The sequence below is a fragment of the Odocoileus virginianus genome, chromosome 14, assembly GCF_023699985.2.
Source record: "Odocoileus virginianus isolate 20LAN1187 ecotype Illinois chromosome 14, Ovbor_1.2, whole genome shotgun sequence".
Lineage (NCBI taxonomy): Eukaryota > Metazoa > Chordata > Mammalia > Artiodactyla > Cervidae > Odocoileus > Odocoileus virginianus.
Window position 1 is genome coordinate 67,088,448 of NC_069687.1, and position 27,953 is coordinate 67,116,400.

Sequence of the window (27,953 nt, forward strand, 5' to 3'; positions counted from 1 at the left end):
AAAGACGATAACCTCAGGTGTGTGTCTAACAGATACACCCCATCAGGACACTCATAAAAATCATAGCTGGAGAATATTCCTATACTGTTCACTGCCTTGAACAAGTCTGGCACATAGTAGGTGGTCAGTTAAAGTTCATGGAATCAAATTGAGTTGAAATTACAGTCGGCTGTCTGCATCCCCTGGTGCCTTCTTCTGCAGACCCCAGACCACTTCGGATCAGTTTGCTGTTGGTTAAACCTGCGGGTGCAGAGAGCCAGTGTGATGAACTGAATTCGAAGCTGACCCCACCCCAGGCTCTAGAGTCCCTGTTTTGCCTGTGTCCTGAGCAGAACTAAGACTTTGGTTGTCCCGGAATTATTTTAGATGTTGAACAGTGTATTCAATAGTATTTTTTCTGAAACAGCACACATTTCTCACATTACCTTTGGTTTTCTATTCCTTTAGCTAAGTGAGGTTTTTCCCTTTTTTTCTTTTTACTAATGAACAAAATTAGAGCCACAGTGAAAACTGGTGCTTTCTAACAGAGACAAGATTCATTTTCATTTATTTGCAAACTATTTCACCTGGGTTTCTCTGGGAGCTGCAAACATTTGTTTCAATAGCCTTAGGAACCAGGGTGTTTAGTCATGACATAGCTTTGAATATAGAACTGTCATCACTTAATGAAAGTCTTAAAATATCTCCAAAATATGATTTTTTGGTATTGTGCTGCAAGTTGTGATTTGTGGAGGCATTCAGGATTAAAATCGTACCTTGTTGAAAACATCGGTAACTTCCATTCAACCTCCAGGGTACTAGGAAGGGAACTGGGTTTCCCGTAAATGCACTTCACCCAGCCTGGGACCTGGATCATAGTCAAGCTCTTAAAATGACAAGCTTGGTTTTGAGAACATAAGCCTAAGGAAAAAGTGACCCTTTCTTTGAAATGTAAAGATAATCTTTTCTGTTTAAATAAACAGCACTTTAACAGTCCAAGTAACTGGAATCTGAGGAGTTCTTATGGTTTCCACTTTACTTCATTTTCCTGTTCACTAAAGGCTAGTCTAGTGTCTGAATTTAAAATGTCATGGTGTTCGTTCCTGAGTTAAGAGTCTATAGTGAAGATCATTGAGCTGTTCTTTACCCACGGAGGTTCTTGAGTCAGCAGGACTCCCATTGTCAGCATCTCCTGTGAGCAGCACTTCAGTGGAATCGGGTAATGGAAGCCTCACTGTCCTCGGGGAGTGAGGAGAGCCTCAGTGGCCCTGTATAATTTCAGCCACTTGGAGCTGAAATTCTGCTCTGCAAACTAAGTTTGGGAGCAGCCTTTTGGTTTGCTTTGTCCCATCTAAAACAAAATGGGAAAACACCTTTGCATTTTTGAAAAAAGATGCCAGAGGGTTTTCTCTCAGCAGCAAGAGGCTGGTGGGGGAATGCCTCAGAGCTGCCAAACACACTTAGGAGTCAGTTCTCTCCCCAAACAGAGCTTCGCTGCTGTCTTGAAAAGGTGCTCCCTTGCAGATGTTCAGACTCTGAGCTTCCTCCGTGCCCCAGCTGCCAACAGTGGCTTCGGTACCAGTGTTTGAGCATCTTTAGTACCTTTCCCCTTATCAGCTGTTGAGTCCCCTTGTAGAGTTGAACTTGCCTATGACTGATGCTGCCACTTCCACCCAGGGTGTGAAATATTGGATGGCTTGGCTTCCCTATGGCTGAGGGTCTGTTACTCAACAGAACTGGTTTCTAAGAGCCAAGCAGGAAACTGATCCCTCCTGTCAGTTTATAGAGGGGAGGAGGGCATGGGGAAGACAAGGACACAGAGTAGTAGAGAACCAGAGCTCTCTCTCAGTTTATACCTTTTCCTGAGCTTTTGTTTCCTATTTTTGAAGGCACTTAAGAGCAAGGAATGGTGAGGAATGGGGATGGAGGGAATAATGGTCCTGTTTCTCTGAGGCCAGATTTGGATTCACTGTAGAAAAGTTCTGGAGTACCCATTCTCTTTTAAGGATCCCACCTATCAGCTCTATTTTATTCATTGGTTGAATCAGACCTGCTAATGAGGTTTCTTCTTGTTTTTGCATTTTTTTTGTCTTTCCGATGTTTAAAGAAAAATAGAATTAGTTCCCAACACTTACATCTTAGGTAATTTTATTGAAATGATTTCAATTTCCTTGAATATTTAGAAGCTGTGGCCACCCTGGGTGGACATGTGGCTGTGATGGTCTGAAGCAGCGTTGTCCCATAAAGGACTCTGTGTGATGAAAGAACTGCTCCATATCTGAACTGTCCTGTAGGTAGCCACTAGCCACATGTGACTCTTGAGCACTTGCAATGTGCTAGTGCAACTGAGAAGCTCAGTGTTTAGCCTCGCTTGGTTTTAAATTGCCAAATTTAGCTTGTGGCCTCCTTATTGAAGAATGCAGGTTTGAAGCTGAGAGGCAAGGACTGCATTTGGACAGGGCATGCCCTCTGCCGATCTCCACAGCTCCCACCATGAAAGCTTTCCTGCCTGCCTGACTCCAAACCCCTGGAGCCAGTTCACATCCATTAATAAGCAGAATGGTTAAACAGTATATTTTCTGAAGCTGCTGCTGCTGCTAAGTCACTTCAAAAGCTAGATACTTTGAAATATCTACCACTTCCCTCTTCCCCCACTCCCCCCTACTCTGCCCTTGCTGGTTCTTACTTTAAACATCTGGATCTCATACCCCCAAAAGACCCATTTTCACTGAAACCCAAGAGTATGGTTATGAAAACTGACTCCCAACAAAGCAAAACCCTCTCTGCGTGAATTAGTTCCTGGATCCCAATTATTCTCTTCTCTCCACTCTGCAAGTGACTCCCACAAAGTCAACTGGATAGGAAAATCACTCCCATGTCTAGACCCACCCCTGCTCCATACATAAGTGGAGCTGTGACTGGCAAGCCTGCAAAAGTTGAGCCTGGTATCTGCATAGAGAGAGAGAGAAAAGGAACCAACACCTGGGCCCCAAGCCATGCAACTATATGTTTTCAAATGCTGCACAGTGGCAGCTGGCTGTGACTTTCAGAGTTTGGCCAGATGTCCTGTCTCTAGGCAGATCTGGACAGTCCTGGGCATCCACAGTCCTTCCCACTGCCTTCTAGAAATCTAGTTCCCATTGCAGAAATACCACTGTAGACCCAGAATCAGCCGAAGTAAATTGGAGAGTGGAACTGCAGGCTCCAAAGACTCTGGAGTCAGCTGGTCCTACCACTTCATTTGAAGAGGGGGAGAAAAATAACCACCCCCAGAATGGTTAAGTGACTTGCCCACAGCCGTGAGAAAATTTCACAGAAGACCCAGGCCAGAAAATGGGTCTGTTGACTCTTATCTCGTGCAGTATGTCGCCGTCTATCCAAGAAGCCCTTTCTCTATCTTAGCAGGCAGGAAACAAAAATTAGTGGAGCCAGCCAATATGTCCTGTCCATCCCATCATCTTTTAATCTCCAGCATTTTGCCAGAGGGAACATTTTACCTTCAACATGGGGACCACACCCTCCCTTGCTAGAGCCTTCCAGTCCTACAGCCACTGCTTGGGAGATGACCACCCCAGTCAGAGGGCAGCCTGGGAAGACATCAAATTCTGCATCATTGATCCCAGCTGGCAGGGGTGCCCAGGGCCCTGTGAGTTAGCATCAGTGACCCCTGCCCATCTTTGAGCCCAAAGAGCTCAAAGTGTAAATTATCCTCAGTGAGGATAGTGGTGGGTGGAGGGGGAGCATTGAATAATTTTCAACCGTTTAAGGATAGTTGGTTTGAATAGTAGGTTCCTGGAGTGTGTCTTAGCTAGTGACTGACCTACAGGAAGTGCAGTGTAGGAAAAAGGCTTTAACCACACAGTACCATGATGCTGTTAAAATACATTGATAGATTGGTTGATACATATAGCCCATATGTGATCTTTAGGTGTTAAATATATATGTTTGATTCAAATTGTTGAAGTAATCTGTTTGGTTCAGAGCCTGAAAACTGGCCCCTGCAAGCCAAACCCAGCCCCCAGGTATGTTTCATTTGTGACTTTTGTTCCTTGAGGAGATTTAGTCATCAGCATGGACCAAGGAATAAGGAGATTTCATATAAAAATTCTAGATGTCTGACTTTCTCTTTAACAAAAGGAAAAAAACTGGCAGTGCTGCACCCACTTTCCAGCATGGCAGCAGTCCTTGGAAATGAGAAGTGACGGCCCTGGGTAGAAAAGTTGTGCTTACCACGGTCCCGTACAGTCCCCTTCCTCCGATGGCAAGCCTTGCTCCTGTAGGCAATTAACTTTGTACTCTGGGATCAGCCCAGAAGGCTGTTTAGAGTGGAGATTTATTTTTTTATCAAAAGATGCCAAAAGCATGATCCTGTGCAGTTGGAAACTCATCCATTCCTTCAGTAAATACTTGAGCCCTTCTTCGTGCCAAACACAGAGCTAGGTCCTGCGTACACAACGCCAGGGGTGGGGTGGGGAGCAGGCGGGAGGGGTACACCAGATGCGTCCTCTGCTTTCTCCCAGTGTGCATGTCTCTTCGCGTTCACATTCACAGGTATTTAAGAACTTGCTCCTTCTTCCTCTTCCTGGCTCTAATGCAGCTGAGGTGGAATTGTCTGTTGCTCTCCTTCTCAGCTACAAACTCACCTGTCCAGTGATGTAAGTTGGAGGTCATTTCTTCACCCCCACAGACATCTTGCACACTGGAAACTGCAGCATTTCTAAATAATGTAGTAGACAAGATTAATGGTCCAGGTTCCCAGTTTATAGATGATGAAATAGAATTAGGGGACTAAGGCCATCTCATTCACATTGTCGTTTAAGGTACATTTTACAATTCAGTAGGTCACTGGGAGGCAGTTGAATCATTCTGCATCACCACTAGGCAGGATCCATGGTGATCTCAGTAAATGAGTAAGGAGTTCTTCAGAATTCAGGGACCAAAAGCATTGGAGCATCCTGTTTACTTATACCACCAGCATCTGATTGAGCAGTGGTAGGATTCAAAGATTTATCTTTCTCTTTCGCTCTTCCACTTTTTCTATTTATTTTACTGGCATCTTTTTCTTCCTTTTAACACTGAGGCTCCGCTGGGTAGAAGGAGATGAGTTTCTGCTGTCATAACATGAATATATAATGAAGCCAGAACCAAAGACAAGCCCTTTTGTTAAGGAACCCCTATCATCAAAAGCCCTAATTGGAAGCTGATTGTTTTTATTTATTTTTGTAGGTTTTACATGACACCTGGAGACCATTTAAAATGTTACTTGGCGGTGAGAGCTCTGTGTTTAAAAATAATGCTCACCCGGTGCCAAATCACTTTAGAGTTGGGTACAAATATTGAGACAAAACCCCAGCTGTTATTGCTTTGGCTGCTAATTTGAGGTGTCAAATAAGAGCCCGACTGCTATACGTCAGTGAATAAGGCCCCTTGTGAGGTCATTATGTTTTCTAACAGTTGAGAGTAATGGACTAATCAGTGCAGCATCAGTTGTTTTCATTATATGCCCACACAATGGTTATGAGCTTTAATTTAAACGGTCCGCAGGGAGATGAAGGAAGTCAGTAATAGGCAGCACCCAGGATATTCCAGGAGAGCAGGTACCATAAGCAAGATAGCTTCTCACCCTCATCCCTCTTCTCTCTCCCTCCATCTCTCATTCCTCCTGCCCCACCTGCCCTCAGAGACTCATTGTCTGCTCCTAGCAGACCAAGGATGAACTTGGCTCAAGGAGCAGGACTGGACTCTTGGTTCTTCAGGGTGCTCTGAAAAATCTCTATCAGCCAATCCAACAGTCAGGGTGACTTTTGACAACACTTAGACTTGTCAGCCAAGCCTGAGCCTTGGAAGGTGTTGAGCCATGATTCTCCTCTCTTCTCTGTAACCTCTGGGCTTCCCAAGTGGCTTTAGTGGTAAAGAACACACCTGCCAATGCAGGAGACACAGGTTTGATCCCTGGGTGGGAAAGATCCCCTGGAGAAGAAAATGCAACCCACTGCAGTATTCTTGCCTGGAGAATCCCATGGACAGAGGAGCCTGGCAAGGTATGGTCCATAGGATCACAAAGAATCAGACACAACTGAAGCGACTTAGCATGCATGCACACACACACACACACACACACACACACACACTCTGTCTTCCTTGGACCAGAGGAGGGTTAGGCGATGCTGTTGCTATGAGCAGACTCGACAGCAAGTCAAACACCAGGGTCCCTGCCACATTGAGGCCAGGAAGGACTGAGTTTACCACTAACACGTGCGATTCATCTCCTCCTCCGGACAGCAGGGGAAATTGGATGGCTGATGTCTGTCAAAGACAATCCTGTAAGAGGCAGTTTTGTGTAATGATGAAAAATACAGTCTGGTCTGGTGTGACACTTTCCTGGATTTGAATATTGGCTCCACAACTCCATACTTCCATGATCGGGCAGAGTTCATTGATCTTTTTGGGATCCAAAATGGAAATGGCAAGAGTATCTCAGATTGTTGGGAGAATTAAATGAGATAATATGTGCACATAGCAGAAACATGATCAGTAACATCAGTATTGTTGTTATTATGGACATCTTTATTGAAAGATCTTTGTAAGCTTACCTCAAAGCAATATCCCTTACTAGTCCAGCTCATTGGAGGAAAGCAGAACGTTCAGGGGAGAACCTGTAACATCAATTTAGATTTCTCAAATGATGTGTTATTTTATAATATTCTTCTTGATTTCTGGAATTTCCCAGAGCCTCCAGCCAAATCAGAGCAGTGGCTAGCTGGGGGAGAAAGGCGAGTTCAGACTTGATAGGAGGAAAACAGTTAAGGAGCTTCATTCAAAAATGACTGAGCCTGGGACTTTCCTGGTGGCCTGGTGGTGAAGACTCTGCGCTTCCAATACGGGGGACTTGGGCTCAATCCCTAGTCATGGAACAGAGATCACACATGCCATGTGACACAGCCCAAAAAACAAATAAAAAGCAAACTGAAAACAAAGAAACAAACAAAATGATTGAGTCAGTGCAGTTGGAGGGGGACCCTAGGCTGGGGGGAGAGGCTTGGGAATGCCTGTGTCAACCTCTGTAGGCCCAGTGTGTGCTCCCCCAGGGCCACGTTCATAGAGTGCCTCCTGCACGCATGCTGATGGGCTGAGCTAGCCAGCACTTCTCACACCCAGGACCCAGGAGCCTGTGGCAGGGCCTCGTCATCAGCAGTAGGTACTATGATTGATTCCTGGTGCCATAATGGCTCAGTCAACACCCACCAAGCCAGACCAGGACGAGCCAGTCCCGCTTTGACATGTGAACCAAAGAGGAGAGCAGACACGTGGAGGATCTAAAGCGGCCTCAGTTTCATCCCTCTCTCCTTGCCTCTCCAGAAAGATCAGAGGAAGATGTGAGCCCCCCAGACCCTCCTTTTGTGGCCCACGTGCTACTGGAGCCCCTCTGTGCTCTTCATGCCCCGTGACAGCTGTTCAGATGTTTCTGCACAGGGTCCTGCCACAATGTTTGCACTCAGCTGCTCTTTAGGAAATGATTGGGCCTGCTTGTGCCTGCCCCTGTGAGTTCAGTGTAGGCCCTGTGAGTAGTAGTTACATCTTCCGGGCTTAGAGTGCTGGCTGCTGGGCTCCCACATCGGTAAGTACGAGTCAGGGCATCTCAAGGGTCACTTTAAAAAGACGCCCTGTGGCCATAGTTACGGCTGCTGCTGGCCCACCGAAATCCTTCTTCCTAGGGATCCTGAAGGAGTGCCTGCATGGATACCAAGTCACTTCAGTTGTCTGACTCGTTACGACCCTGTGGACTCTAGCCCACCAGGCGCCTCTGTCCCTAGATTCTCCAGCAAGAATACTGGAGTTGGTTGCCATGCCCTCCTCCAGGGGATCTTCCAAACCCAAGTCTCCTGCAGCTCCTGCATTGCAGCTGGATTCTTTACTGCTGAGCCGCCAGAGAAGCCCTTCCTTGAGGCAGGAGCCACCTTCTTTATCTAGACTTAAGAAGTCAACCTGCCCCGAGACAGGAGATGAATGAACAAAGCTACCAAGAGGGTCTGTCTGACTCTAGGAGTCTGGATCACCTGTCAGAGGGGAAGAGGAGGGGTTCCAGGAGCACCCCAGAAAGCTTGGTGCTTACTGTGGATGCCTGATCCTGCAATTATGTGGTACATGCTTGCAGATAATATTGCTGCATTAGAGTCAATTACATAGTATTATGGACACACAACACGCAGATTACACCCGGAGCTAGGAAAGCACAGCTTGATAAAGCAATGGCCTAATCGGAGGAGACAGAGGGAAATGTCAGCCGTATTAAGAAATTGCCAAGGTGGCATGGCTGCAGCTGGACTGAGCTCCTCCGGATCAAAGATTGCTATCTTACATGATGCTGGAAGAGCCACACTTTAGCACCCAGCAGAGATCAGTGGGGAACCAGGGGCAGAAATCAAGTAGGACCTCTCCAAGAGTGATCACAGACACCTCCATTGAGGGCTGCATACTATTTCAGAACTTGGACTTCCTCCTAAACAGGAAGAGGCCCAGTGCCCTCATGCTGTCTACATGTGAGGCCTTTGGGCCCAGGGTGGCCAGACGCTGCCCTCCACATTCAGGTCAAGGCTCTGTCCTTAGCCTTTCCCCTTGTTCACTGGTTCTACAACTGGAGCTTATATAAGAATACTCTTGGTCATTAAAACACACAAAGCTGGGCCTTCCCCAGAGTTTTTGATTCAGGAGGCTGGGGCAGGGCCTGAAAATATGCATCTCTAACAAGTTCCCGGGTGACGCTGCAAATCCAGGGGCCACACTGGGAGAACCGCTGTCCAGGTTCATTGCATGCCCACTCAGAGGTGGATTTCCCCAGCCTGTCTCTTGAAAAAGGTCTTCTCCTAGGCTCTGATTCCATCACAGCATTGCAGGTTCTGGGAGCATCGTGACCCAGCTTCCAGGTAGGATCATGGGGCAGGAGGGAGAAGCAAAGATTCTAGGGTGAGGCTGCCTGCTTTTGTTTGCTTTTGTTTTTGCTTGAAGAGGTGCAGCACCAGAAACCAACTCTAGTGGTGCCATTTTTTGTTTAACAGCTGCACTGGGTCTTAGTTGCAGCACTCAAGATCTTTGACGTTCACCGTGGGGTACAGGACCTTTAATTGCACATGCAACCTCTTAGTTGCACATGTGGTATCTAGTTCCCTGACCAGGGATTGAACTCACGCCCCCTGCATTGGGAGTAAGGGAGTCTTAGCCACTGAACCACCTAGACTCCCTGCTTTTGAATCCCAGCCCTACCATTTGCCACTGGACTTTTGCCACTACCATTTGCCATTTGGACTTTCCTACCGCTGTTTTATAGTTTTTGTTTTTAAGACCTGAAAAGCATTAACCTCACTCTCTCTTCCCACAAAGCAGTTATGTGACACCCTACATATCACAGCTAGTCTTTGGCAAAGGCAGGACCAGAACTGCCCAGTTCTCAAGCAGCCAGAGGGCAGCAAACATGGTTTATAAAAAGCCAATTAGTAAATATTTTAGGCTTTCAGGCCATATGGTCTCTATCAAAACTAAGTTGCTGTAGAGTGAATAAACAAATGGGTAGAACTGTATTTACAAAGACAGGTTGCATTAGCTGGGCCTGTAGGTAGTGACTCACCAACCCCTGGAACAGACCAGTGTGCGTACCCACCGCTTCATGCGTGCCTCGTGACTCAGAGCCCCAGCAGTGTCCCAGTATCTAGCCGAGGAACCCCGGGAAGTGCAAACTCTGGGAGGGTCTGTTGTGCTGGTTGCTCAGTCATACCCTACGCCTTGCAACCCTATGGATTGGAGCCCACCAGGCTCCTCTGTCCATGGGATTCTCCAGGCAAGAATCCTGGAGTGGATTGCCACTGCAGGGGATCTTCCCCTCCAGGGGATCTTCCCCACCCGGGGATCAAACCTGTGTCTCTGACGTCTGCTGCATTGTCAGGTGGGTTCTTTACCACTAGTGCAACCTGTACTATACGGCTTCCCTGGAGGCTCAGTGGTAAAGAATCCACCTGCCAATGCAGGAGACCCAAGTTCGATCCCTGGGTCAGGAATTCCCCTGGAGAAGAGAATGGCACCCACTTGAGTATTCTTGCTTGGAAAATCCCACGGACAGAGGAGCCTGGCAGGGTACCATGGGGTAGCATAGAGTCAGACATGACTCAGTGGCTAACCAAAAATAATAGAAGCAGTAGTAAGTGTGCAAATCTCCTAGTGACCTGGGGAAAAGTTTTGTTTTTTTAAATCTTTATTGAATTTGTTACCACACTGCTAGTGTTTTATGTTTTGATTTTTTGCCCATGAAGCATGTGGGATGTTAGCTCCCCGAGCCGGGCTCGAACCCACACTCCCTGCCTTGGAACGTGAAGTCTTAACTACTAGTCTGCCAGGGAAGTCCCTGGAAAAAAATGTTTAATGCTCCCTTTCTCGTTCTCACAAGCAAGAGAGATCCATTGGTAGAAGGAGCATTGTCCAAACAGGTGACTTTAGTGTGGCATAGGTGCTACAACTGTGACAAAACAGAAGAGAGGCTAGAGAGAACACAGTTAAATCTCAATAGAAATGCTGTGTATATAGGGCTTGGTAAGTAAGGGCTTTATAAGAGAGAAATGGGAGTTGGATGGACCAACTGTCTTTTAAATCCAGTGGAGGGAAATTGCCTTATTTCTGGTTCATACTGTAATACCCACTCAGTAGTTTGTCAGGAGGTGAAAGGGGGAGACTGGGACAGTCCTGAAGTTTCATAGAACTGATGTGATCCTGCACTTGAGCTTGAAACCTAACACAAAATGAATTGACAGCATTTACCTGGAGATGGGAGTGGCTATCCACCCCAATATTCTTGCCTGGAGAATCCCATGGACAGAGGAGCCTGGCAGGCTATAGTCCACGGGGTCACAAGAGTCAGACATGACTGAACAACTAACACACACCTGGAGAAAAATTTCCAACTGGGGCAACTTAAGGTAAAGTGTATTTTCTCAATAAGAACAGAGCAGTGAGGTTAAAACTACATTCTAGAACTAGTAATACTCTTCCAGGAGATGGAAGTAAATAAGATGAGGTTGATGAGGTCACCACAGGTTAAGTTTGGGCAATCATATAATGGGGGTGCAGGTGGGTCCTTGTCAGAGCAAGCCATTGATTTTTTCTATGGTTAATTTTCAAGGTTTCTAGAATAGGAGGTGATAGTAGACTTGTCCCTAAGGGGACATGGCAGAGACTGTCTTTGCTGGAGATGCAAACTAGCTCTGAAAACAGAAGGCAGTGGGAAAGTTGGGAGAAATTGTGATGTAAAGAATAGTCCTGAATCCTCTTGGAGCTTGTTGCTGTGCTGGGCAAGTCTCTTATCTCTTGTAGCCTCAAATTGCTCATTGGTAAGATGGGAATAATAATTTCAACTGCAGAATGCTTTAAGTACCAAATAAGATGAATGTGAAAATACATAGTAAACCATAAAAGACCAAACAAACACGCTACCAAAAACGTGAAAGTCGCTCAGTTGTGTCTGACTCTTTGCAACCCCATGGACTGGTCCATGGAATTCTCCAGGCCAGAATACTGGAGTGGGTAGCTTTTCCCTTCTCCAGGGGATCTTCCCAACCCAGGGACTGAACCCAGGTCTTCCACATTGCAGGCAATTCTTTACTAATTGAGCCACAAGGGAAGCCCAAGAATATTAGAATGAGTAGCCTATCCCTTCTCCAACAGATCTTCCCAACCCAGGAATCAAACTGGGGTCTCCTGCACTGTAGGTGGATTCTTTACCAACTGAGCTATCAGGGAATCCCAGGCTACAAAAATAATAGCTAATAGTTACTGATTATTGCCTACGAGCCAGTGTGCTAAGTGGTATGCTTTCTGTGCCCAGTTTCAAGGTCATGGTAGCTAGCTGGATAATGTCCCTTCAAAGGTGTCCTGTGTTCTCATCACAGGAACTTAATGTGCCAAAAGGAACTTGGAAAATGTGGCCAAGAATCCTCAGATGGGGAGGTTATCTTGGATTATCCTGTCAGGCTCTAAATGTCATCAGACAGGTCCTCTTAAGAGGGAGGCAGCACATTGCAGTGAACAGTAGGAGGTAGGACAACAGAAGCAAGAGGGTGGACTGGTACAAGGAAGGAACCATGAGCCAAGGAATAGAAATCCGCCTGCAATGCAGGAGATCCTGGTTTGATTCTTGGGTCAGGAAGATACCCTGGAGAAGGGATAGGCTACCCACTCCAGTATTCGGGCCTGGAGAATTCCATGGACGGTATAGTCTTTGGGGTCGCAAAGAGTCAGACACGACTGAGCAACTTTCACTTTCATAGGCTGTGAAAGACAAGGAAATGAATTTTCCTCAAAGCCTTCCAGAAGAAACACAGTCCCGTGAACTCATTTCAGACTTCTGATCTCTAGACTGTATGAGATAAGTCTGTGTTGCTTTAAACCATATAAAGTGTGGTAACCTGTTACAGCAGCAATAGACAATGAAGACGGGCATCATTTCTGGAGTCAAGTTCTGATACCACCACTTGCTTCATCCTTGACATGGAGATGATAGAAAGTGCCTGCCTCATCCGGTGGTTGTAGGAATTAAGTGAGATGGTGCAAGTAGAACCCACAACTCGATACCTGCCTGGCCTACAATAAGCTCTCGGTTAATGTTGGCAGTTATTAGAACCATCTCCTTGAACCACCAACAAAGCTCTGTGAGATCAATGCTGCTAGTTTCCACATGTTAAACAGGAGGAAACCTAGTAAGATTAAGGAAATTTATTCATGGTTGCACAGCCTGTAAGTAGGAGAGTCAGAATCTTAGCAAAGGCTTTGCCTTTGAGGCCATGCTCACTCACTCTTGGGCTCCCCAGGTGGCACAGTGGTAGAGAATCCATCTGGCAATGCAGGAGACACGAATTTGATCCCTGGGTCAGGAAGATCCCCTGGAGGAGGAAATGGAAACCCATTACAGTATTCTTGTCTGAAAAATCCCAAGAGCAGAGGAGACTGGTGGGCTACAGTCCATGGGGTCACAAAGAGTCGGACACGACTGAGCGACTGAGCACACACACACACCTACTCTGCTCCTCTGCGTCGGGGTTATGATAACACCACCTTCATCAAATGCTAGCTGCTGAACCTGGAGCACAAGAACCAGATAGTGCTTTCTGCATGGGCAAAAGCCACCAAGATTGGAAATCAAATAAATCTGGGCTTATTAGGGAAAAAGAAACTGTAGCTTCCATGGAGAACAGCGTCCAAGAGGTTACCAACCCTCTGAGGTCCCTGGGCCAGCAAATCATGGAAGTCTGAATACTGTGTTTGGTCATTTTGGTTCTGGAATAATTGCTATTATCATAAATGTTTTATTGCCCTCATTACGGCTCACATTTAAATATCAGTGTAGTAATACATTAATAAGTCATCACTGCCGGACTCCTGCCGGATGCTGTTACAATCCAAGTCCTGTGTATAACTGCACTGTATATTCAGCTAAATTAGGGCTGGCTTGAACTCAGTCTGATATCGAGTGGCTGGGCATGTTTGGAAGGCAGCCTCTTTTCTGCAAAGGCTTCTTGAGCTCTTTGCTTTTGAGAGATAAGGGGGACACAGATTTTTGTCTGATTAGTGAGTCAACAATTCTAATTAGGTCTCCCCCAGGTGTGGAGCCTAGCACTCTGGGATGGATAGAAGAGAGATGAAGGCATTGCTTCCACCCTGGAGGCATTCCTAATCTCCTGGAGAGGGGGTGGGGTAGGGAGCATGAGCCTCACTCCTGGGAAGCTCCCTGTCAAGACAGGATGGCCTCATCTGATCGGAGTGATAAGGTCTTGCACCCTATGTGATGATGTATTCTGAATACTTTCTGGGTGGATGAAGACAGGATGGATTCACACACCCACCCACCCACCGACCCCCACACACAAATCTATAGAAAAGATAAGCCACATGCAACAGAATAGGTTCAAGTTCATAAAATGCCAAGTGTCAGAATTGATGCATTAATGAATTCCCTGAGTGAGTAGAAGCTGGCAATGTAAATTTGGTTGATTCCACTTTATCATACCATATGCCTAAAAGAATGCCAGACACGGAGTTGGTGCAGAAGGAATACTGAGGGAGAGAGGAAAAAGTATTAAGTTCTGTGCTTGTGTGTAAACAGATTTCCTCTCGGTCTTATTGGCCAAAGGCCTTGAGAAATAGCCTGGGTCGAAGGGGATGTGGTTCCTGGAGTCCTGCTGTGGACTAGGGTCCCCAGGGGAGAAGGCATCTGTGCAGACCCCTTCAGTGGGGTGGATATAGGGGCCTCTGTGTGCAGTGCATGATAAAGCTCTGTTTATATTCCCTTGGGCACTGGGGTTGGGTGAGGGGAATGGGAATGACCAGCACAGGGCTAGGTTCTCTCCACCAAAGTCTGTTAAATGGTAGCCTCCACCTACCAAGCACATACTGTCTGCTAAGCCTTTTACCAGCCTGTGAGGTAGGCACCATTGCCTGCCCACTTCTGCCAGTGAAGAATCTATGCCTAAGTGATGGTGATAATCTGGCCGAGACCACACAACTAGGGTATATGTGACTCAATTTGAACCATGTATGGACAAGAGCTTGGACTGTGGTAACGCACAAGATGGAAAATGTTAGAGGGTATTCTAAGAGTAAGCTAACATATTCATCAAGAGCCAAGGGCAAAAGAAGTCCACTTAACCAGTGAAGCCTTTCCAGGGAATGCTCTTTCCTGGGCCAGTGGGGTCCCATGAGAGCAAAAGAGGAGTGGGACTGATGAGAGGGGGTATCTGATGTGACCTTGAAGGAGTCCAGGAGCAAGTGGCCATCACCAAGGAGTGTACTGTGGGTTGGATCCAACTCCTGCTCTTTGGGATCCAGAGTGAGGTAGGTGTGGGTCAGAGAGCTGAGAACTAGGTCCAGTCTTGCCACAGATGGTGGCTTCTGTCTGCGTAGCCACTGAACTCACCGACCCAGAGAGGCCCTCCTGCTCCATCATGTTTCCACCTCCAGCCAAGTGGTGGCTTCCTTGGCTGCCATGCTTCCTTGTGATGGTGGTGGTTTAGTTGTTAAGTTGTGTCTGACTCTTTGCAACCCCATGGACTGTAACTCACCAGACTCCTCTGTCCATGAGATTTCCAGGTAAGAATACTGGAATGGGTTGCCCTTTCCTTTGCCATGCTTCCCTGGGCTCCCGTAGTAGGACCTTCTAGAAAGGTAAGCCTTGGATTATAGTTATCTATATCCTGATTTCATTCTATTTCATTTTGGTCCATTGATGGAGCTCACATCCCTTTCTTCCCTTTTCCCCCATGCACCAAGGTACCAGAGGAGTTCCCATCCATGGTCATGGGGAGTCGCAAGAGAGAGACTTAATCCCTGTCCCTACAGAGCTCACAGACTCACTTAGGATGTGCTTGAACAGTCAGAAGATACCTGGAAACTACTCATAAAATAACCTCTCCACATAGTATCCTGTGAGGCAGTGTGTGTAATGGGCAGAGCAAGGAGTTTGGAGCAAGATAGTGCAGGTTTCACTCTTGCACTGTTGGTGGGAATGTAAATTGATACAGCCACTATGGAGAGCAGTATGGAGATTCCTTTAAAAACTGGGACTAAAATTACCATTAACCCAACAATCCCACTCTGAGCATATACCCTGAGAAAATCATAATTGAAAAAAAACACATGTACCCGCAATGTTCATTGCAGCACCATTTATAATAGCTAGGGTGTGGAAGTAACCTAGGTGGTCATTGACAGATGAATGGATAAAGAAGCCATGGTACAGATATACAGTGGGGTGTTACTCAGCCATAAAAAGAAACATATTTAAGTCAGTTTTAATGAGGTGGATGAACCTAGAGCCTATTATACAGAGTGAAATAAGTCAGAAAGAAAAATAAACATCGTGTATTAACATATATATGGAATCTAGAAAGACGGTATTGATGAGCCTATTTGCAGGGCAGCAGTGGAGACACAGACATAAAGAGACTTTTGGACACCATGGGGCAAGGAGAGGGTGGGATGAATTTAGAGAGTAACATATACGCTACCATATGTAAAATAGACAGCCAATGGGAATTTGCTCTGTGAGGCAGGGAGCTCAAACCCAGTGCTCTGTGTCAACCTAGAGGGGTGGGATGGAGTAGGAGGTGGGAGGGAGGTTCAAGAGAGAGACTATGTAAACCTATGGCCGATTCACGTTGGTATATGGTAGAAGCCAGCACAAAATTGTAAAGCAATTATCCTCCAATGAAAAATAAATTTTTTTTAAAAACAGTGTTGGGGTTCAAATCAGCTGTGTATCCTTGGAAGCATGATTTTACTTCTCTGAAGCTCAGCACCCCCATCTGTAATGCAAGGATAAAGGCTGCCTTGTAGGGTTATGTGTAACTGAGCAAGGTGTTGGGTATGTTTCCTTCCCTCTGAAATGAGGACAATCTTTAATTGGTGTTGTGTTATAGTTGTGGGAATTAGTGACATTGTAATGAAACACTCACAATAGGATTTCATAAGGGCAGCCTTATTGCTCCAGGTAGTAAGTAGCAAGAGGGCAGCAGAGGGGAGGAGGGATCCTCCTTGAAAAAGGGATCTCTTCTCATCTATGAGATTCTCTTCTAATCTGGAGACCCATCCACTGCTTGACCCATGGCTGCTGAGGGATGGTCCCTCTTGCAGTCATATCCATCCCTCCCCCACTGTCCATAAGCATCCTGGCACCCCCCACGATGCTCCTTTGTTGACCTGTTTCTCCTCTCTGTCTGCAGCACCCTCAACAACAACAACATTAGCCGCATCCTGGTCACCAGCTTCAACCACATGCCGAAGATTCGAACCTTGTGAGTAAAGGTCCCTGCTTCCTCCCCCACCTGCTCCCACCCTTAGGTGGCCCATGGGGCAGCACTCTTGGCTGCTTGTAAAACTTCACCCTTGGTTCCTGCATCCAAATGCCTCCTCCTTCAGCTATTGACGAAGTGGTGTGTTAGTGTTGGAGGGAAGGGTCACGGAGGTGTGCATGGTTCTGCACCACCTTCTTGCTCTGGGCTGGCTCATTTCTTTTCATCCTGGGAATCTTCCTCGACTGGGGAAATCTTTGTGTTTTCTCATTAGTTGGAAAAGTTTGTTAGTGTTATGTTGTCATTAGAATAGGGATGTGATAGTTCATCATTTGTTTAGCTCATGTCCTGTACTGTTGGCAGTTCTATTGTATTGTCAAGGGTTACAATTGTTTTCCCCTCTGGGACCAGCGGGGGCTTCCCAGATGGGTCAGTGGCAAAGAACCTGCCTATCAATGTAGGAGACACAGGAGACACGGATTCCATTCCGAGGTCGGGAAGATCCCCTGGAGGAGGAAATGGCAAGTCACTACAGTCTTCTTGCCTGGAGAATCCCATGGACAGAGAGCTACAGTTAGGAAGTCTTATCTCCTCCTTCACCCCATCCTCCTAGTCCCCACCCACCATGCTTTCCTGCTGCATGGATGATATTCTGGTATCGGAATGCAGTTACTCTGTTCTTTATCTGTAATGAGTTGGGTGGGCTCAACCCCTCCAAAGTATGTACTCAAAAAGCGAATCTCCGCTTAACAGCCCATGCAGAGAGCATGTCTAGTGCCTTTATTGCCTGGGAAGATCCCCTCACTGAGCCAGAAACTGTTTCTCTGCAAATGGACTCTGCCAATCTGTCAAAGAGATTGGTACTTGATGCTTTTCTTGTGTTGATGGACCCTCAGCGGAATTTACATCACAGTAGTAGGGGAGAGTCAGCCCTGAGAGCAAAGTCCCTGGCACTTAGTGAACAACAGGTATTTATAGTTAAATTATTATTATGATGATCATTGTCATACTATTTATCTAGAAATCTGGATTAAAAATACCAAGCATCCAGCTTATCTATGGCCCCTGAGCAGCACTGGATCCAGGGAGATATGAAACTCCTTAGAGCAGTGGTTTCCAAAGTGGGGGATCCCTAGACCAGTTATCACCTGGAATTTGTTGAAAAGCAAGATCTCAGGTCCCACCTCAGACCCGTGGAGTCAGGATCTTTGGGGAGAACAGTGTCTGTTTTTAACAAACTCTCCAGGAGATCTTGATACTGATAAGGTTGGAGAACCCCCGCGTTAGTGAGAAAGCGACCTTGTCTCAGGTAAGAATGAAGTAAAGATCAATGAAGCAATTGATGAGGAGCTGATACAAGAACACTCCCAGAAGGACACAGAGTTGGGAGTCAGGCAGTGCACACATGCGTGCTGAGTCGCTTCAGTCATGTCCAACTCTTTGCAACCCTGCCGGGCTCCTCTGTCCATGGCATTCTCCAGGCAAGAATACTGGAGTGGGTTGCCATGCAGTCCAGGGGATCTTCCCGACCAGGGATCAAATCAGTGTCTCTTGCATCTCCTGTATTCCTTGAAACTAGTGCCACCTGGGAACCCCAGAGTCAGGCGGACCTGAGGTCAGTGTGAGCTCGGACACTGTCTCTGGGCAAGCGGCTTTGTCCCTGTGCTCCTCACAGACAGTGAATTGATAAGTGCTTGCTTCAAAGTTGATGTGAGAACGAAATGTACTAACAGGGGAAGTTGCCTGGTCATGGTGTCCAGGCAACAAATACTACTAGCTAGTACTCAGTTCAGTTGCTCAGTCATGTCTGACTCTTTGTGACCCTGTGAACTGCAGCACACCAGGCCTGCCTGTCCATTACCAACTCTGGGAGTCCACCCAAACTCATGTCCGTCGAGTCGGTGATGCCATCCAACCATCTCATCCTCCATCATCCCCTTCTCTTCCTGCCCTCAATCTTTCCCAGCATCAGGGTCTTTTCCAATGAGTCAGCTCTTTGAATCAGGTGGCCAAAGTATTGGAGTTTCAGCTTCAACATGAGTCCTTCCAATGAACACCCAGAACTGATCTCCTTTAGGATGGACTGGTTGGATCTCCTTGCAGTCCAAGGGACTCTCAAGAGTCTTCTCCAACACCACAGTTGTTCGAAAGCATCAATTCTTCTACACTCAGCCCTCTTTATAGTTCAGTTCTTACATCCATACATGACTACTGGCAAAACCATAGCCTTGACTAGATGGACCTTTGTTGGCAAAGTAATGTCTCTGCTTTTTAATATGCTGTCTAGGTTGGTCATAACTTTCCTTCCAAGGAGTAAGCGTCTTTTAATTTCATGACTGCACACTGTTTATAATAGCCAGGACATGGAAGCAACCTAGATGCCCATCAGCAGATGAATGAATAAGAAAGCTGTGGTACATATACACAATGGAATATTACTCAGCCATTAAAAAGAATACATTTGAATCAGTTCTAATGAGTTGGATAAAACTGGAGCCCATTATTCAGAGTGAAGTAAGCCAGAAGGATAAAAACCAATACAGTGTACTAATGCATATATATGGAATTTAGAAAGATGGTAACGATAACCCTATATGCAAGACAGAAAAAGAGACACAGATGTATAGAACAGACTTTTGGACTCTATGGGAGAAGGCGAGGGTGGGATTATCTGAGACAACAGCATCGAAACATGTATATTATCAAGTGTGAAACAGATCGCCAGTCCAGGTTGGATGCATGAGACAAGTGCTCAGGGCTGGTGCACTGGGATGACCTAGAGGGATGGGCTGGGGAGGGAAGTGGGAGAGGGGTTCAGGATGGGGGACACATGTAAATCCATGGCTTATTCATGTCAATGTATGGCAAAACCCAGTACAATATTGTAAAGTAATTAGCCTCCAACTAATAAAAATAATTGGGAAAAAAAAATTTCATGGCTGCAGTCACCATCTGCAGTGATTTTGGAGCCCCAAAAAATAAAGTTTGTCACTGTTTCCATTGTTTCCCCGTCTATTTGCCATGAAGTGATGGGACCGGATGCCATGATCTTGAATGTTGAGTTTTAAGCCAACTTTTTCAGTCTCCTCTTTCACTTTCAAGAGGTTCTTTAGTTCTTCTTCACTTTCTACCATAAGGGTGGTGTCATCTGCATATTTGCAGTTATTGATATTTCTCCTGCCAATCTTGATTCCAGCTTGTGCTTCTTCCAGCCCAGCATTTCTCATGATGTGCTCTGCATATAAGTTAAATAAGCAGGTGACAATATACAGCCTTGACATACTCCTTTTCCTATTTGGAACCAGTCTGTTGTTCCATGTCCAGTTTTAACTGTTGCTTCCTGACCTGCATACAGGTTTCTCAAGAGGCAGGTCAGGTGGTCTGGTATTCCCATCTCTTTCAGAATTTTCCACGGTTTATTGTGGTCCACACAGTCAAAGGCTTTGGCATAGTCAATAAAGCAGAAATAGATGTTTTTGTGGAACTCTCTTTCTTTTTCGATGATCCATCGGATGTTGGCAATTTGATCTCTGGTTCCTCTGCCTTTTCTAAAACCAGCTTGAACATCTGGAAGTTCATTGTTCATGTATTGCTGAAGCCTGGCTTGGAGAATTTTGAGCATTACTTTACTAGTGTGTGAGATGAGTGTAATTGTGTGGTAGTTTGAGCATTCTTTGGCATTGCCTTTCTTTGGGATTGGAATGAACACTGACCTTTTAGTATTGGGTTAGCCAAAAAGTTCATTCAAGTTTTTCCGTACCATCTTACGGAAACTCCACATGAACTTTTTGGCCACCCAATATGAAGGGGGCTCCAAGTTCAGGTTCCATCATGGTGCCCTGATTCTTCCTTTGATCCCTCCTGGGATGGCAGAATTCAGTCAAGAAAATCTATCCTCTTCCTTCCCTTTTAAAAGGGGATGATGCTGGAGAAACCACAGGGTCTTCAAAGGCCTCTCCGGAGTCCCCAGCAAACCACGAGTGGGCCGCGCATGGAGTGTGGCCTGGGGCTCCCAGCCGGGAGGCCGGAAGTGAGCCTCGGAGTGCATCTTCCCAGACAGTGGGTTGAGTAGAAGAAATATGGCTTTCAGCTGCAGAAACCAGCAGCCCAGCTCCTGTGGGCTGCTTCTCTGAGATTTCCGCTCCCACTCCTCTTACTTTCCGTGGGAAAGTATCAGTATCAGAGCTGGGAGGGGGTCCCTGGGAGGCAGGGCAGATGGCCAGGTCTGGATCTTGGGCGCCCTGTGTGGGTGTTGTAGCTGCTAGAGAGGAGGGCAGGAGAGTTTCTTCTGCTTGAGTCATACTTCCCTGCGTTCCTGAACACTCATCTGATGAGCTCAGATCAATCAATCAATCTCATCTGTTCTCTTTGCTCCCTGCCTGCTGCCATCTTCTCTTTAGTTTAATTTCAGAGATGGCGCTGTGGAGAACTCCCCAGAGAACCAAACTGACTAATCCCCCTTCACTGTAATTAAAGCGTGGTGGGGACGGGGAGGGGGGTGTGCTGGCGGTGAAGAAGGAGGGAAGAGGGGAGGGGAAGGAAGTCATAAATGGGATTTCTAAAGGAAAGCTTTTATATTGAATTCAGAAAGCCACATTTTATAGAAAATGAACACTGACCCTCTCTAAAAGGATTTGCTGGAAATTTAATTTAGTGTCTGTGGCTAAAAGGCACCTTCCACAAATTGGCATTTGTATTCATTCACCTTATCTCCTCTAAAGGTGGTTTTGCCAACATGCAATATGGTGTTTCCATTAGCAAAAGACCACAGAGCAACTGGCAGGAACCATCTAGCTGCCTTGATGCTGTGGTGGATAAGAGGTGATAACCTTGTACAGGCAGGACCTTGGGTTGAGAAGAGCCTGAAGTCTGGAGCTAGTCTCCATACAGTAAGAATAATAATAGCAAATATGTCTTCAGTAGTTTATGGTATCCCAGATCAAGCACTAAGCACTTTTGTTTTTTAATCTTCTGGCCACACTGCATGGCATGCGGGATCTTAGTTGCCTGACCAGGGATTAAACCCACACCTCCTGCATTAGCAGCGTGGAGTCTTAACCACTGGACCACCAGGGAAGTCCCGTAAGCATTTTCCATGGATCATTTTGACCCGCACAACAGCTCTAGGAAGAAGTCACCATTAATATCCCCATTTTATAGATGATAACACTGAGCATGCATGCTTGCATGCTCAGTCACTTTAGTCATATCTGACTCTTTGCGACCCTTTGGACTGTAGCCCACCAGGCTCCTCTCTCCATGGGATTCTCCAGGCAGAAATACTGGAGTGGGCTGCCACACCCTCCTCCAGGGGATCTTCCCAACTGAGGAATCAAACCTGTGTCTCTTATGTCTCCTGCATTGGCAGGCAGGTTCTTTACCACTAGCATCACCTGGGAAACCTGGTGACACTGAGAACCAGGGTTAAATCATGGCCCATGGTCAAAGTCAAAAAAGCACAAAGCCCATGTCAGATTCCGACACTTTGACCTCAGAAGCTGAGCTCTTCTCAGAAGCTGACCTCCTAGAGCTGAGCCGTAGGAACAAAAGCAGAAGGGCATCAGGGGAGCTGAGAAAGGGGAGACCTGAGCTTCCACATGGCCGAAGGGCCACAGGAGGCCACTCTCCCCTGTATCATCCCCATCACAGAAGTTACTGAAAGTAATCAAAATCACTTCTTTTCTCACTCAAGAAAATTAAGAATACTCCTGGCCATGTCTGGGCTCAAGTTTCAAGATCATTATGATTATTTTTTCTTTTAATATTAGTGTTTGGGATGATATTGCTCAATTTGATCTCCCAAACATGAAATAAGAGGCAACTTGAAAGACTCAGCTCAGCACAGCTCTCTAGGCAGGTAAAATTCCAAGAGGGGAGGCCTGAGCCCCTCCATGGCCCTGGGCTTTTGACAAGGGCCTTCATATGGCTTCAAAGACAGTCTGGGTCTCCTCTTTTCCATGTCCCTACTTGGGAGAGGAGAAATTCCTACAGAAACAGACAAAGGGCTAAGGGCCATCTATAGCTGGCTTAAGAGGACGAGTTGCTTGGGACTGGCCGGTGGGGATTCAGGAAGAAACAGCCTAATACAATCTTCCAAAAGGAAAACCTCTGACATTTTGATTATCCCAGAAATTTTTCAGCTCAGTAAGGATCTGACTTACCTAAATCTCATTTGTGTTGTTTCATTGATCTCTTCCTTCTCATTGGAACTGATGGGAATTTGTTTGCATTGATCCGCCCTGTTTCCTTACCTTCCACATCTCAGCGCCAATGAGGGCAACTGTCTTGCCCAGTAAAAGCCAAACTCGTTAAAAGGCACACACACAAAAACCTCTGGTGCCTCAGCCTGTGTGTGCCAATGTAGCCCACCTCTGCGCCACGTTGTCACCAAGAGCTGACCCACTGCCACCGTTTTCCCAGGCAGCCTTTAGAGCTGGTGGTGTGTTCCTGGCCATTCCGCTCTCTCTCTCAACAGCTCACTGATGGGTCAGGAGACAGACCATTTTCCCTCATGCTGCGATTTCCCAGCAGGTCCCAGTGCAGAAAAGGGATTCCCTTCTCCCCTTCGCGCTCTTTAGGAAAGAGTAACCAACTCCAGGTCCTCCGCCAGGCTCAGCCTGGCCTTGACACAAAGTGGTGTCTTTGTCGGAATACATACATGTCTTGCCTGCTTCTTAGCACTGAGGTCCTTCCCCCTAGCTTAGGGTTTTTCCTCTCCTCCCCCTTCCGTCCTGTTGTCCCTCCCTCCTGGAGTGCCAGCTTGAGAGGAAGCCAGGCTCACTTCCACAGCATCAGGACCTGAGCTTTGATGCTCAGAAGCGAGACTTGCTCTGGACCCATTACAAGCACAGTCTCTTTGCTCTTGCAACTGACTTTGATCTTAAAGTATTGGCTTTGAAATACAAAAAGAAAATTATAATATCACAATTCATCACTTTTAAACAAAATCCTAAGAAAAATTTTCAAATATTTTTCAGCAGAAAAAAAATTGTATTCTGGGTGGAATGTGGGTTCATTTAGTCATTCGGATACAGTGGGATCTGGGGCCCCCACCCCGATGTTGCCGAGTTCCCCGGTGGCCCTGGCTTACCCAAGGTTTGCACCCATGCAGTGGCAGGGAGTCTCTGCCTACAGGCAGCACAGACGAGCTGACTCAGCTGATGTTTAGCAGTGTTGACCTTGCACTAAGTGGAGTGTGGTCAAGAACCCTTCAGCTCTCTCCACATCAGGCACGGATGTAGCCTGAGCCCACTTCTGTGGGCTGCCACGAAGTATTAACTGGCATGACCCAGAGCACTCGGAAGTCCCCAGATATGGCTGGCTGGCTAGCACGTGGAGGGTGGGGCGCTGAAATTACATCAGAAAGCCCAGTGTATGGTGAGCTGTCGTGACTAGAACTTACCCGTGGGCTACTTGTAATGACTGAGGTTGTTAGGGAGTGTGGACGCTGGAAACCCCTGATACAGAACCTTAGGGAAGAACCTTTAGAAGCCCTGGCTATCCTTAGGTTGCCCTCCAGACAGTGGAAATGAAATTTCACTTAACCAGTTGGGGTTCCCCTCAGATGTGGAATCTGCAGATCCCTCTCAGGAATCTTACTCTGTCCAGGATGAGAAATCGACCTGGAATTATAGCTGCTAGAGGGAGAAAGCCCAAGAGTCCTGAAAATAAATGGAAAGCCTTTTCAGAAGCCCTGAAACAGTTAGAAGAGCAAATACACTGGGTGGAATTGAACTTGGGAAGGCGATAAAAGGCACTCCAGAGAGATTGTTCTGGTTTGCAGGAGTCTGTATGGATAATACCTTATTTAAATAGGAGGATGGAGAGAAGATGCTTTCTTCAGAAAGCCCCCTTCTCTTTGTGACCTGCTTAACCTGGCTAGTGCACACAGCGGTATTAGTTTTAGGCTCACCAGTGTGACATGAAAAGTGAAGGTCACTCAGGCATGTCCGACTCTTTTCAACCCCAAGGACTATACCGTCCATGGAATTCTCCAGGCCAGAATACTGGAGTGGGTAGCCTTTTCCTTCTCCAGGGGACCTTCCCAACCCAGGATTCAAAGCAGGGTCTCCTGTGTTGCAGGTGGATTCTTTACCAGCTGAGCTACCAGGGAAGCCCAGCATGACATGAAGGGGGTCCATTAAAGAGATTTAGAGTGAAAATGAGGGAGGGAGAGAAAAGATTGTGGCAAATCATGGCCACAGTTCACTATAGACTGGGGCATGGAGATGAGGAAGTTGTTGCAAGCCATCTGTAACTCAAGTTAGCTGAAGTACTGACATTTGCACCTGAGTCACCCTTTTGGAATTTGGACTTGAATCAGGATTGTCAGTGTAGTAATGTCACCCTCCCTCTCCTATATGCTGAGGCTTCCGCAGGTGGAAATGAAAAGGGTGGGATTATTATTAAGAAATGGGAATTGCTCAGAACCCTGAAGGCCACCATTGGATGTGGCTGGTACGAGAAGATGACTGTCATTTGTGGCTTAGCAATAGCAGGGTTGAGGCTCCTGTGGCAATCTGCAGTGCCGAGGGCAGTTCTCCCCTGGGATCCCGAGGATTGTCATGCTGGGCAAGGGAGCATGGAGGCTGGGCACTCCGTTCTGCCAGTGGCAGCCTCCCCACTTCCTGCGGTGACAGCCTCTCTCCTTTGCACCCCCGCCCAGGCGCCTCCACTCCAACCACCTGTACTGTGACTGCCACCTGGCCTGGCTCTCGGACTGGCTCCGGCAGCGGCGGACCATCGGCCAGTTCACCCTCTGCATGGCTCCCGTGCACCTGAGGGGTTTCAACGTGGCAGACGTGCAGAAGAAGGAGTACGTGTGCCCAGGTGAGATGGCGTGGCTGCCCGCCCTCCTGTCCTGCCGCTCGCCCCGCTGCGGGCTCACCTCGGCCGTGAACGCGTGCCCAGCCCAGAGCTTGGTGTGGGGCACTCTAGTGTGCCTCCAGGCGTGCCAGAAAAGAGGCTCTTACTGAAGACTCATGGATCCCTTTCTGTTAAGCCTCAGAGTCCATCGATGCTAAGAAGCTAACATTCGTTAGGTGCTTTAACATTGGCCAAACGCATTCCTAAGCCCAGTTGCTCCTAGAAATTGAGAGTCAGGCTAATAGAGGCTATTTCCAAATCTGCTTGCTTGGAAATCTTAGCTCTGTCCCTTAGTGGTGTGTGACTTTGGCAAGTTGCTGCACAGCTGCCAACTGGAAATAATCATCGTCTATAACTCAGGGAAGGGGTGGGAGGATCCAGTGAAATGATTCATATGAAGCACTTAGCATAATACACAGCACTTGGCGAGAGCTGATGAGTGGAGCGTAATTATTAGAGTTTAGTGGGTCCGCAGACGTGCCGAGCAAATGCGAGAGTTTGACCTGTGGGTAACTGAAGTGTAATAGGACAGAAAACAGAGCCGTGCTAGGATGTAACTGAAGGCAGCCTAGGTCCCCAGGATGCGAGGTGACTGAGTGACCTGAGAAACGCTTCTCAGAGGAGGTTACCTTTGCCTTGGGTCCACAACATTATTTGCTCGTTTGTTTTTACTTTCATTGACATTCTCCAGTCCCATCAAGTCTTCCCTTTTCTGGTGGCAAGGATGTAGAGCTAATCTCTTAATTGCCTCAAAAACAGAGAGTTATCAGTTGGAGAGTTCCCCAAAGAGGCATTCCTGAAATTCATGAGCTCAGTCGTGCAGCTGGAGTCCAGTGACTTCTAAAGACTGATCTTGGAGTGCTGATGTGTAGAAAAAGGAGCTTTTTTTAAATTTTAATTTTTTTTAACACCAAAAACATTTTGCATTGGGGTTTAGCCAATTAGCAATGTTGTGATAGTTTCAGGCGAACAGTGAAGGGACTCAGTCATACATACACATATTTCCATTCTCCCCTAACCCCCTGCTTCCATCCAGGCTGCCATGTAACATTGAGCAGAAATAAGGGAAAAGGAGCTTTCTCAGTACAGAAGCCGACTACATCTTAGGGGACCACACGTGGCCAGGAATTCAGGCTGGTCCTCTCCGGCTCTTAGGCTGCATTTGCCACATGTAGGAGTTTCCCCTGAATTCAGCTTCACACTCTGCTGCTTTCCCCTGTCATGTTACAGCTTCATCAAATTCTTTATCATCCAAAAACATTTTAACATGTCTCCGAGCAGTACCTCAACAATTTCCTATAGACACCCACTTAGAAATCACTTTCCATCAAACACATAATAAAACCGTTTATCATAGAGGCACCAAACTCAAATATAGTGACTGTAATTACAGTAATTATTAGGCAAAGGGTACAATATCGGCATAAGTGCCAGTGAAAGAAATAATTATAGAGTGCAGAAGTCATCCAAGAGCTAGTGAGAAAAACTAATTAGGGAAAATGGTAAAACACATCATTATAGGTGGGTGCCAAGCTTACAGCTACACACCAGCATGAATACACTCGTCACAAAAGCACCTTCCTGTCAGAGAAGTGCCAAGACATTGCTTATCCAGCAGCAGTCAGGACCCAAAACCCACGGTGGAAAGGCCGATCCTTCTGGGTCTTGAGGGTGCTGCTGCCCCAAGTCTCCCTCGTCTGAAAAGGCTGGATCTCAGCTCAGTTCAGTTGCTCAGTCATGTCCGACTCCATGCGACCCCATGGACTTCTGGACACCAGGCCTCCCTGTCCATCACCAACTCCTGGATTCACTCAAACTCATGTCCATCAAGTCAGTGATGCCATCCAACCATCTCAGCCTCTGTCTACCCCTTCTCCTCCTGCGCTCAGTCTTTCCCAGCATCAGGGTTTTTTCCAAGGAGTCAGTTTTTCGCATCGGGTGGCCAAGATATTGGAGCTTCAGCTTCAGCATCAGTCCTTCCAATGAATATTCAGGACTGATTTCCTTTAGGATTGACTCACAGGTGGGTTAATAGTTACATAGGTGACTGTTACCTTTATCATATCGCCTGTTTATAGCAATCTTGTTTATAGCTGTGATGGTCCCTGTAGCTTCTTAATACGAAGCCAGGTGTCTTTTAAGGACATGAAAATTCAATCCACAGACTCCAGACTTGAATATGCTGTGTACTCCACCGTCTCACTCATAGTGTAAATTTAGGGGAGTGGCACATGGAGCCCCTATGCATGGGGGATTTTTTAGATGTTTTTCCCAGGTTCTGAAGAA

The 27,953-nt window shown here is 46.8% G+C and overlaps 1 protein-coding gene across 1 annotated transcript in view; it reads left to right on the forward strand.

Annotated features, from left to right (window-relative positions):
* SLIT3 (slit guidance ligand 3) overlaps positions 1 to 27,953 on the forward strand; it is a 723,374-nt gene that overhangs the window by 528,401 nt on the left and 167,020 nt on the right. Inside the window, exons 7-8 of the mRNA XM_070476865.1 lie at positions 16,734 to 16,805; positions 25,468 to 25,631. Coding sequence (XP_070332966.1) covers positions 16,734 to 16,805; positions 25,468 to 25,631 — 236 coding nt within the window. The remainder of the gene's footprint in view (positions 1 to 16,733; positions 16,806 to 25,467; positions 25,632 to 27,953) is intronic.